The 13,080-nt window shown below is 38.4% G+C and overlaps 1 protein-coding gene across 1 annotated transcript in view; it reads left to right on the top strand.

Annotated features, from left to right (window-relative positions):
* Window positions 1-13,080, top strand: part of PTPRZ1 (protein tyrosine phosphatase receptor type Z1) — a 102,364-nt gene that overhangs the window by 45,893 nt on the left and 43,391 nt on the right. Inside the window, exons 9-10 of the mRNA XM_035893713.1 lie at window positions 7,633-7,817; window positions 8,563-8,689. Of these exons, the coding sequence (XP_035749606.1) occupies window positions 7,633-7,817; window positions 8,563-8,689 (312 nt within the window). The remainder of the gene's footprint in view (window positions 1-7,632; window positions 7,818-8,562; window positions 8,690-13,080) is intronic.

Raw genomic sequence — 13,080 nt, forward strand, 5'->3', positions numbered from 1 at the left:
AAGCTTTCTTGCACTGCCCTTTTAATGTGTTTCAGACTTCAACAAAGCTGCCTTTTCAGGGGCTGCGAGAGGATTTTGTTTTACAAACTTATTTGGTTCTTTGTTGTGTAATGCGGATGCTTTTCCAACAGAGGCTGAAGTGAGGTCACCAAATTAATTTCACATAGTCTGCTGAGAAAGTGATAGATGGCGAGAATCCCAGAAGCCAGACTCTGTTCTCTGTTTTGCCTAAAACCTCAGGGAAGTTTGTGAAGGTTATATGACCAAAACAGTACATTATGTAATGGGAAACGAGATCTTGCACTGAACATGGAAGTCAACGATTCCTATACTCACAAGCACAGCAAAATAAATAGTAAACATCTAATTCTGGGGCATTTTGTTGCTACTTGGGTGGGGATACCTGTAGATTCTTAAACAGTTGCACTGAACTGTGCTTAATTAGACATAGACAGATGACTAAAGCATGTGGTGTAGGTGTTCTCCAGATTAGAAAGAAGTGTGGTTTCATTTTAATTCGCTTTGGTTGGGTGGATAGGGTTTTTTCCTGCTAGAAGGATCATGTGTATGCAACTTGTGTACAAGCTAGGGCATGCTCATCATCCAGCACTACCGAAGGGCTGGGTTCCCTGCACAAGTACATCACGCTTTTTCGCCACAGTGCTGCACAGGAAAGCTTTACTGCTTCACTTCTATAACCAGGCAGTGACACTTCTGTTTTGACCTCAGCTTGTCATGAACTCCTCAGATGTGTGCCCAGGATATGAATTTTTTTGCAGTGGTCTAAGACAAGAAATATATGTTCTGGCAGGGTTTTTTGGTTTCAGTATCAAGTAGCACAGAAATTTTGAAGCTTGGAGAAGGAGTGTAGAATTGAGCTGCAGCAATCAAGCAACTTATCACAATTAAATAAATTTCTGTTTCCAAACAGACTTACAATCGACGTTGTTTATTTGGCCTAATTTAAAGAAAGATCATCCTTCCCCAAATCCCTCTGTTTAATGAAGGTCTCTGGGAGACACGTCACTGTAATACAGACCACCTTTGCTTATGTCCATGTTGCCAGAAGGCAATGAACCTTTCCAGTCCTTTATAAACAGGCGCCAATATACAGTGAAGAAATGTCATAGGCAAAGGACCTTTGAAGACAGAGATGAGTTCTTCTGCCACCTGCAATCCATTTGCCTCCCAGGTGGTTGCACTACAGCCATAACCTTGGCCTTGACCCTGCAGCTCAGTCACTGCAACAGAAGGAAGCTATTTTCAGCTGTGCCATTCTCATCTAGATTTCCATATACACTGCAAGAAAAAAAAGCTGGATATTATTGTTTAAGACAGGGCCCTGTTTTCTTCTGCCCAATCCATGTGCTGACACCTGAAGGCGCTTTCTATGTGCCGTCTAAAGCAGTGTGTGCATTAAAACTGCATAGGAGGTAGCTTCAACCGGTCCCATTTCTGCACTATATCAAAGAGAGATTCTGTCAATTTTCTATCTTACATAACGATATTAGGATCCTTTCCTGTGCTGAATTATACCATTTAAAATTAGAAGGCCCTTCCACTTCACGTAATGATAAAATACATTGTACAGAGCATCCAAAATTTCTGTGTGTGTTAACTTCTATAGTAGCAAACAAATGGATTTCAATCTACCAAGTTTAAGACAAAAGTGCATTACTGTGGCAGCGAACACATGTAGTATTTATTCCAAATTAGGCATTTAAAGTAACAAATTATAGCTTAAAAATTCTGATTTGGCCATAAACAAGGAGGGACAGAGAGGGATCACTAAAATTTCATGTCTTCCCGTATATATATTTCACATTTTTTTAATATTTATGTGCCCTATGTAAATGCAGCAACATCACGTACACATACATATACATATTTGTGTACACACAGATGTATATATTGCAATTATAGGATTTGTTTAATTTACAACATTAGAGGAGCATTTACATTTTTACCTCAATTTCAAGAGAAGGTAAATAAAAAGCCCTAGGAATCCTTAAAGTTAAATATTGAGATGTAAAAACTGTAACATGAATGCGTAAGTCCCCAAGAGTAAATAGGCTTATGTATTTCATATTTAATATTGCAAAGTTCTTGTAGTCAACAGAGAAAAAATAATCTTTGAAATCCCTTTAGACAACGCAAGAGAAATTACAAGACTGGGTCTTACTCAAGTAGATAACTGAAAAATTATTCTGTGTTGTGAAATGTAGAATCCAAATCTCCATTTGCATTCGGTGTAGACTCTCATTAGGCAGTAAGATTAAGTGCTTGATTTATTGCTGTTATTAATACATGACATGTCTTAAGTAGAGCTAAGTTTCCTTAGAAGGACTAAAGAATCTTTCTTTTCAATTATAAAATAATTTCAGCAATATATTGTCAGAAATTTCACACAGTGACAACCTCAACATTCTTGGTGTACAAGCACTGCCCTACTGAGGACATGGGAGATTCTTTGATACCCAAGCCTGCTTAGTGATACTTGTGATTTTCCCATGTGATATGTATGTATGCATATACATATGTATGTATTTAAGAAGAAGATCAAAATAGCTAATCCTTACAGCCATACTTGACGATTCAACTCAAAAGGTTTCTGAAAATGTAATGTTTTATCTCCACCAACCTCAGCTGGCATGAAAATCCATTTATAATAGAAAATATTGTTTATTCTTATAAACCTGAGAACCATTGTGATAGCTGCTGGGCCCGTTACATGACTTCCCATCTGCTCCACTCTTCTAGTAATGCCCTGGGAGTAAGTGCAGAAACACGATTCTTGTTAATCTTCCTGGATTTAGTAAAGGCATAAAAAACAATGAGTACTTAAAATTCAAGACTGACAATATAGAATCATAGAATTGTGGAATCATTTAGGTTGGACTCCACCACTAAACCGTGTCCCTAAGCACCACATCTACCCGTCTTCTAAATACCTCCAGGGATGGTGACTCAACCATACTGCTACCAGGGAAGGATGAATAAAATGGGACAATCCCAGGCTTTGTCCTCTAAAGCCACCCTGATTTGCAAAAGAAAAGCAACAGCTTTCCAAGAGGGTACAGCCCCATCACAGTTCAGCTGTACTTCCCAGAAGTAAAGCTTACTCCCAAACTTGCAGCTACTGCGCAGAGAACAAGTGGACGTAGATCGCCTTTCTGTTGGTGAATGTGGGCATAAATGAAGCTTACGGAGGTACCTCCCTCTGCCCCATATCATGCCAGTACCATTCTGTTAGAAATGTAACAGCCTCATATGCCAAAACTGGTGTAGCCTCAAAGCTTGCACCAATTCTCAACAGACCAAAAAAATGCACTTTAAAGGGCCGTCAGCTGGAGCAAAGAAAGAGGAAGCAATAATCTCCTTCAAGTGCAGCATTTAGCATCAGTCTAGTGAGTGATGGTTGATGTAGTCCCAGGAGATGAGCACAATGCAACAACAGCAAGAAACCTCATTGTTACCAGAGTACAGCCCATGCAGGAGCAGGTTTTCTGTCAGGATCTGTGACCCCAGGGGGGTGCCCACACTGTAGCAGTCTTTTCCTGAAGGACTGTACCCCATGGAAGGGACACACACTGGAGAAGTTCATGAAAAACTGCAGCCCGTGTGTGGGACCCCATGCTGGTGCAGGGGAACAGCATGAGGAGGAAGGAGCAGCAGGGACACAGCGTTATGAACTGGCTGCAACCCCATTCCCTGTCCACCTGCACCACTCGGGGTGGGGAGATGGAAAAGTGAAGTTGAGCTTGGGAAAAAGGGAAGGGTGGGGAGAAGGTGTTCTGTTTTCATTTTTCACTATCCTACTCTATTTTAATTGGTGATAAATTAATTTCCCCAAGTTGCGTCTGTTTTCCCATGATGTGATTAGCAAGTGATCTCCCTGTCTTTATCTCGACCCATGAGCTTTTTGATCTTATTTTCTTCCCTGTCCTGTTGAGAAGAGGGAGTGAGAGAGCGGCTGGGTGGGCCCCTGGTGGCCAGCCAAGGTCAACCCAGCACACATATCTACTGTGCTGCTCCACCTCCATCAGAGAGAGAGAGTAGACTGGAAATATTGAAGAACTACTTTTTGTGTTCCTGAGGCAGGGAGCTGAAAAGCCCTTGAATCTCTTAATGTAAATGAAGTGATTTCACAGCTTCCACAATTGAAAATCTGGATTTAAAAGATAAAAATCTCAAACCTGGATTCAACTAAAAGTAGAAGAAAGCAACAAATGTGGAAAAAAATCCCCTGAGTTATCCAGTGCTGCCGCAGAACTACACCTAGTTTTATTCCAACTGTGTCAAGCTCAGAGAAGCTTAAATCCAGGCTTTTTTTTTTTTCTTTTTTTTTTAACATATATCCGAATAATCCAAGTTTGGGCAGTTTACAAAGGTCTTTTTGACAAAAACACAGCCCAGGCAGTTTTTGACAATGATTTGGCTGATGTACCCTTGTGTTTCCCAATGATGCAATTCAGTTTAGAATTAAAACTTCTAAGCTATATGGGTACTATTTTATTCCAGAGGACAATAAGCAAAGATAGGTGCATTATCATGATCTGATATGCAAAACCAGCCTCTAAGTACTCACCTGGGGAAAGCAGAGACCTGAATTCAAGCCCAGCAGCAGCCTGAATAGGTCTCTGACTTCCTGTGAACAGTATTTTGCTGCTCAAGACTTGTAATCCAGTTGAATACCTGTGACTTCAGACTAGTAACAGACTCAAGAACTCCCTTTCTTGCAGTCTCTTTACCCAGATTTCCTAAAAGTCGGTATCAGAGCAGAAGTCTTAAATTACGTAAGTTGTGATGTGATCTCCTTGCTTTTCCCAGTCTCTGGAGCAGGAAAATGGGAAAAGGCAGGAGCAAGGTATCTCTGTGTTACTAAGACTGGCAGCAAAGGAAAGAAAGCAACGCAGGCAGGATGACCGATGACGAGGCATCATAAGAAGGGCAAGAGACAACAGCTTGGCAAGGAATCGAGGTGAAATAATATGCAGATGACTGTCATGTAGGGATATTGTTGGTCACTGCTGAGATGAACAGGACAAAGCATCAGAAGGAGGAGAACAAAAGGGAAGATAAATTTTTTCTTGGAAAAAAATAGTTGGAAGAACCATGTGGAAAAGAAAATAGAGTGAAACAGATAAATAATATTGCAGACACCATTCTTGTACCTTTAAAAGTTTTATAATACTGCTCAGTTACTCTGAATACATTCAGAGATTTCAGAACCAAATTCACTCACAGATGAAAAAGAGGGAGGAAAAAGGACAGCAGAGGAGAGTTTGGAACAGGGAGAAGCTTAGTTCTTACGCTGCAAAAAAGCATTTGGAGACTTATTTTAAACACCTTTGAAAAGAAATAGCTGAAGAGTGTTTCGATTCATTTAAAAAAAAAAAAAAATCAGAGTTCCAGTCATCTACCTAACTGCTCAGAATTGAGAAGGGAATCATCTTTCCTGGTTCCTGGTCTAATGATTTCCTTTTGCCATCTGGTGGAAATGGGAGGAATGACAAGTTCTAGGAATGGAATGTACACAACTTGAGATTTTTTTTTTTTTTTAATTTGTTCTTCCTTTACGTCAATTAAAAGAATTCATTGTAATGAATAAAATGGCATGTCAGATACACAGCACAGTAGATTCAAAGCCTGGCAAGCTACAGAATTCAACTAAATTACACAGGCTAATACTGTCTCTACCATTAGCTCACAGATTAAAAAAAAAAAAAAAAAAAAAAAAAAAAAGAAAAGACAAAAGATCTCTGCTTATTTTCCATTGACTAGCTCAGACCAGAGCTACTCAAAACTGCCCACCTGCATACAGAAGAAACTGTTTTTCAAAATATTTTTTTTAGGAGTTTGAGTGCCCTCCTGTGTTCAAGGGGCAAATTGCAAAGTTAATGGAAAGAATTTTTTTCCTTTCTTTCAAAATGCAGTATTGTCCACCAAAGGCGTTGTAGTATCACGGTGTTTGCTTCCATTAAGAGAACTCCAAAGAAGGTACACTTGTTTTTTTAATTATTTAGATAATTTCTTTTGCTTGCTTTTGCTAGATAGTCAGAGTTTGTTTTAAACAGATTCTGAGATTTGAGAAATATGTTTCCTCATTTATTCCAAATACAGAATGATTATGTAATTACTTGTGCAAAAGCCAAGTTAAAAGTTTTGTAATAAAAATATATCCACCTGATCATTTCAATATGTAAGACTTAATTGAATTATGAAAGGATTCCAAGTAAACTTTGTGTACTCCGATCAGTGATTTTGACAAGTCTAATAGGTTAAATAAAGCAGTAGAAATTAGGTAGTAAATGAAGCAATAGGCTGAATAATATGCCTTTTCGGTACATATGAAAGCTCATAGAAAAGGAAATTCAGTACATGAGAAAGGAACTTCTCAAAAGCTAGGGCAGGGGCAGATAGCCACTCTGAGCATTTCAACCAAAGTTTAAAACCTGTGCAGTTTCAAAGAGGTAAGGAGAGGGATTTATAATAGGAAATGTCAGGGACCCCGGCACTCATTTTAAAACATCAGAACAAATCTTGTTGCTGTGCTTTCAAGCTGGGAACCAGAAGTTAGTGAATGCTTTTGACAGTCAGCTCCATTCTCCAGTGCTGTGTCTGAAGACACGGTTCCCCCACCAGCAGAGGGGATGATGAGAGCAAGGAAGGAGAATGGGGTCTCAGCCCAAACCCAAACCAGCCATGAATGATGCAACTGTATATGATGTTGCTTTATTTTTTCGTGTAGCACAACTTACTGGTCGTTTTTCAGTGAGCTCCAGCTAAATAATTTACATTTTCTGCTAATGTCATTTTTTCATACAGGTTAATCTATGTTTGACCTTGTATTTTTAAGCCACACACGGATACTTGGGCAACTTAAAAAACACATTTCAGCATCTCAGTAAATTTCTAGCACACTGGTAATCAGTACATCTGTAAGAATGAAAAGAGTGGCTGCCTGAGCAGACTTCTGGAGTGCAGGTTCCAGGCTCACGTGTGCATGAACCAGGCCCAGGACTGCAACAGTCTGATCAGACATCTTCCACAGATGTCTAGATGGTGCTTTAAAATATAATAACATGAAATCACTACCTGCTAACCTAAGCATTTCTTAGCCTCTCCCTGTTTGCCTTTTGTCTCTTCTTTAGGTACTATAAAAAGATTCAAACATCCTTGGGAGGAAATTCAAGTGTGATAGGTTTACCTTTAGCCTTTAAAAACAATCTACTATAGATTACAATCTATTATAGCTGGTGAAAGGGTGTGCGGCTCTTAAAAAACTGATAGACCCATAAAGACAAAGTAATGGACATTTTTTCATCCCCAGGACATACATATGAATCTTTATGTTTTGTGGTTTGTATTTTATTACTTGGGAACTGGATCTTAATATTTCAGAAAATCTGGTATAAAAAGGTGGGGGGAGGGGACTCAGTCCACAAATTAACTTGCTTTTGAAAACTCTAGTGTTACAGTGCAGAGCATCTCAGATATTTTAGTGGAAAGCTAAAGATGAGGCACATGAAAGACTTGCATTGATTTTCTCAGGAGGTGGCTCAAGATCTTAGTAGAGTCATTTGTACCGATTAATAAATACCATATTCTTGCCTCTTTTCTTTTTTCCAGTTTGCAGCTCAGAACCTGAAAATGTTCAGTCTGATCCAAAGAATTATACCAGTCTTCTTGTTACGTGGGAAAGGCCTCGGGTTGTATATGACACCACAATTGAGAGATTTGCTGTCTTTTATCAACAGTTGGATGGAGAAGACCAGACTAAGCATGAGTTTCTGACAGATGGGTATCAGGACTTGGTAACTGTAAACTCTTCAAGTTTCATACAAAGGGGTGATGGCAAAACACTCACTGTTAATTATCTTAAGGGATTAAACAGTAGCTGGGAGCTGATTCAATGAAAAATTGCTTCTTTGGCTGCAGCTCATAGAAGCTGTACTTCATTTTTTGGCTGTGAAGCCACAAAGACAATAAAAAAAAGAAAAAAAAAGCCTCTCTTGCCCAGAAGAGAGAAAGCTTTTGCAGATTGCTGTTCTGATTTGCCTATAATATCCCCAAAAGTTTATGACCATGTCAGTGTCAGAGCTCCTTAGCCATAAAGCCCTTAGTCAATTAATAGTGATCTGTACTTCATTGCTCACTGATGTCCAAGGAATGACCTACACAAACAACTAATAAGATTCAGTACAATCACAGAGCTATAAACATGTAGTTACTGATTGCAGCTTCGTGGTATTTTACTAACATGATCTGTTCCTCTAACCCTCTTTAAATACTCGTAACGTATCAGAGAGAATGTTACCTAAGCTAGAATTCAGCATTAAATAATTACATAGTTCGGTATCCTCCCTGTAAATATTCACAAGATTTTTTTTAAGTTGACAGAAAAACATTTGTGACAATAAAATATAAAAAGCGCAGATCAGAGTCCAAGCAGAAAGGAGCTTTATGGTTCATATGAAAAATGTGTTATGAAAAAAATAACATTTCCAAATATTTGATACTTATTTGCAAGTAAATGATTAAACATGGTTTTTCTTTTAGGGGGCTATTCTAAATAATCTGCTGCCCAATACAAGTTATGTTCTTCAGATAGTTGCTGTTTGCTCTAATGGTCTATATGGAAAATACAGTGACCAAGTCATTGTTGATATGCCTTTAGAGGACCCAGGTAAGTGGTCTTTTGAGCTTAGTGATCACTTTTAGCTGAAAATCTGTATTTAAAGAAGTAGTTTGTTTGCAAACCAGTTAAAATGCGCAACTATCAAAATGTGCTAAAATGAAATTTCAAAATCGCTGCAGTTAACCTTCAGCATGTTCTCTGCTACTGATATTTTACATGATGTAGTTCTCCATTCCTTGTAAACATTACCTATGAAAGACTGCATGTTAATTATTTTTTAACTCTAAGAATATTCTGGAAGACACCTACCTGATTTCAAATCTCACAAGTGTATCTTTTAGCAAAAAAAGGGAAATAAAACCATGTTTGGTATTATTTCTCTATGGTTCAAGCATTCTCCCAAAATATAGCCAAAGTATTAAGGCAACAAGTAATACAAACCCAATATATGACTTATGAATCTGTACCAATTGATTTTGAAATTTGATTTCTTATTTACTTGGAGTTTGATTTCAAAGGACTTGCGGTGATGGAATTCCCTTGCTTCTTAATGCTGCCTCGCAAAAAATCAAAAGGCCTAACAAACAAATCTTACCGATTTCACAGCCAGATTTACTTCTTCTGCCTGCTGGTAAATATGAAATAATTTGAAACTATAGCATGAAGCTTGATCTTGTCCTTAATAATTCCTTAAATTCTGTGGAAGTTTTAGCATCAGACCCAGTTCTTATCAAAGTGAGTGAGAGCTGTGTTTTTAATTAAGAACCCTGTAATTAATCATAGGAAAAAATCAAAGACTTTCCGATCATGAAAGAAGCCATTTTTTATCTAAGGGCCCAGCTTCCTGTTGTTTATTTATGGATTCTGTAAGTTCAGTTTTATACTTCATTAAGTCTGTTTAGCCACAGCACAGTCCTTAGCAATGTTGAGATGTACTTGGGAAAACAGGTCAGTTTTTCATTTCAAGGGAACCACGTTCCTTCACAGAGAGAAAGAATATGATCCTCGGCAGTCTCTACCGCGTGAATTATTAACTAATAATGGTAATAGGCTTATAATAGCGCATTTTTGTTTGAAGGGGGACACAGGTTCAGGTATAGTACATATAAATTCTCAAGGAGCATTTAACTTGCCTTTCAAACACAAGGTGTTAAGAAGAATGCATTTTTGGAGTCTTATGCTCATATCTACCAGAATTTTCCTTTTTCTCTTCAGTTTTCTGAGAAGTCCACAACAAGGTTCTGACATCCTGCCTGACATTTCACTTTTCTGTTTATCCTTTATCTACCTCTTAGACACTGTATTCCTCCACTTCCTTTCCGGAATTTGCTGATTTTGTGTTTGAAGATTTTCTCAGATGAGATTTCATCTACATACCCCCACATCCATTTCTACATGGAATGGCAAATAAGCAGCATAGTGTTGTCATTATTAGACAACAGTCACTTCAACAAATCAAATCAGTGCAGTGCTGCCATCACAGCTTTAAAAGCTCAGAAAACAGGCATTGCAACAAAAAATCCGGTGTAGGTAGTATCCATAGGATAACCCACCTTACTATTACTGTGGTATCCCTGCTGCAGGGATCAGTGAGACTTGGTTGCATACCGCCCCGCTGTGCGCCATGGCTCCTTTTGGAAGGCGATGTGGGTGCAGAGGTGGGGAGGGAGACGGGGGCACTCTGGGGCTGGGTACCCAGGGAGCCAGTGCTGCAGGCAGCCCTGCGCAGTGCTCCTGAGGTGCCAGCAAATACTGACAGGGAACAAACTCAGCAAGGAGACAGTGGGGCGTTCGGCAGTCTGCAGCTGGCCAGCAGTGTAGATACAGCCACTGGTGGCAGCATCCGTGTGGTGCCTCTGCCAAAGTCAGCAGTGGCTCTGCATTCCTTGCAGTAGAAGGAAGAGTGAGGGCCTTGCTTTGGAGATACATACTGGAAAACTCATTTTGCCTTCCAGTATTTCAGCAGAACTTTCTCCGAGATTTGTATTCTCCAACAAGAGATTTTTGTGCAATAAATGTTATATGTAGCAGTTCTGAGTGAAGGTCTGATATTCTCATGTCTTTTTACATAGACACAACACAGATTTCATTAAAGAAATGAGAAAATACATTGCAAGGATACCTAGAAGGCTTAAAAATGTAAAGATGTATCTATATAAAATATTAACAGGTTAGAGTAACTATGAAAATGGTATTTTTGTGTTTTCTGTCATTTTGAACATTTAAATATGTCTCCTTAATGTTGCACTAAAGCAAATTACTGTATATAAGTATATTCTTATCCTGAGTTTTCTTGGTTTTAAATAAAGCATTGTAAAGAGGAGAGTTAAATAATCTGCATATCAGAACTGTATAAACACCTAGGGCTTTTTTCAAATTTCAGGCAGTTCTGAAAATTTGTAATAGTTTCAGGTTTACCTAAGGTTATTCCTTTAGTTTTCCAAAAGCTTCAAAACTGAGGAAGATTATTTCTGGTCAAATGAAGTGTTTCAAGGATATTTTAAATTAAAGAAAAAAGAGGGAGAAGTTTATAAATAAAAATGAAATACCAAAATGAATATTTTACATGCTTCAGAGAAACTGTTTCTTTGGGATGCTTCCTGTCTGAAATGGACACAAAGTTCTTGAATGCACTTTGTGTTATTTTGACACTTCCACAGTGGTACATCTGAAAGTGTTGGATGAGGAAAATTCAGGGCGAAAAATCACTCCCATGTAATCAGTATGATTACTATGGGTGTACATTGCTCTATAAATAAGCTTTATAGATGCTGTCTCAACCCTGGATATAATTTTAAAATATGAAAAAGCCTTCCATTCATTTCTAATATTAATGTTTATTTACGTACTTACTTTTACTAATTAATTACATCTGAATTAACTTGCAAATACTGCAAATATTTTCATATTTAATATTTTAATATTGCAGATATTAAACAACATGTATGAGAATGTAGATATCTAATGAGAAAGATTTGTTCAAAGCAACTTGCTGGTTACTACTATAACATCAAATTGGTTTTGTGATCTGCTTTATAGATCTTGAGGCAAAAGGGGATTTCTTGGAGCTCCTGCTTGTGAATTTATGAAAGAAAAGTTATCTTCACCATGAAGACATGAAATAAAATTGACTCACATAAAGCATAAGCTAAAACTTTCATTTTCAAGAATTACCATGAGTAAGACAGTTTAATTAAGATGAAATTCACTGTAGTCACCTCCAGATCAATTAGTCTTCATGTTAAGAGCTGAAGTGAGGCATGAGTCATGCAGAAGCATTAGATGGGCCCTTTTCTGGGAGGAGTTCTGCCCTTGGAGTGGCCACTTTTAATGGGGGAAGTTTCAGTAAATGTGCAACATGAATCCAGTGTTCAAAAACCTCACTGACCATTGTTCTAGCCTTTTCCTTTTGAGATGCTTGCAAGAGAGAGCGCTTCTCCCCACCCTGCCTGGGTGCCTCCCGTACGTGGTTGGTGAGGGCTCTGCAGGCTCCGGGTGATCCACAGACCAGGTTTAAACCCTCTCGTTCTCAGCAGAGCTTCGTAAGAGGAAGGGCCTCTTTTGGGCCATGTGCTCTGCTTTGGTTTGTGGAAGCCTCAGAAGCCCTGATACGGCATTGGGCAAATGGTCACAGTTGAGACCTCTGCTCTTTGGCTTTTTCCTTAACTGTTCAGAGTGACAGCCTTTCATCTTGCAATACAGTATGTGTGCACATTAAAATTGTTTCCAGTCAGCTTCTGTTTATTAAAAATCACTGGATGCCCTACGTGATGTAGCTACACGACCTCCATTGAAAATGAAGGGAATCACGTACATAGTGTTTTAGTCAGCTTTGATCAAAGTCCAACCTTTATTTACCAATTTTTTGTTTGCTATTTGAATTGGATTTTGAATAACTATCTAAATGCGTGGTTTGGCTCTCTAGATAACATCTGTATAGCTCCAAAAGTTCTGCAGTAGTTTGTTGTGTAGTTAATACCTGTGTTACTTACATGCATTTGCTGACGCAGGAAATGAAAAATAAGAATATATCTCTCATCTTCCTTTGTGCAGACTTCGGTTGGTGTTTATCAAAAAACCCCCATGCTGGGATATGGCTCTCAAATGCTGTCTCCTGCATGGCAGCTCATGCTGTCAGCAATGCTCTGTGAGGGTCTAACTATGCAATCTCTTTGTAACTTGTCTTCGTGATTTTTGTCCTAAAAAGAACTAAGCGTTTCTTAAATGTTTCATTTAGGGGAGGCTTTTTTTTCTAATTTTGTACTGATAAATGTAGAAATCTGAAAACTAATTTAATCAGAAGAAACAAGCTTGGCTTTTACTCTTGCCGTGCCATTCGTTACATAAGACAGTGCAGAAATGAAAGCAGGTTATGCTGTGCATATTATTCTATAATTACAAGTCAGAATGCTTTAGGAGATTTTTTAAAGGTTTGCATT

Source organism: Egretta garzetta, unplaced genomic scaffold (genome assembly GCF_000687185.1).
Source record: "Egretta garzetta isolate BGI_Z169 unplaced genomic scaffold, ASM68718v1 scaffold64, whole genome shotgun sequence".
Lineage (NCBI taxonomy): Eukaryota > Metazoa > Chordata > Aves > Pelecaniformes > Ardeidae > Egretta > Egretta garzetta.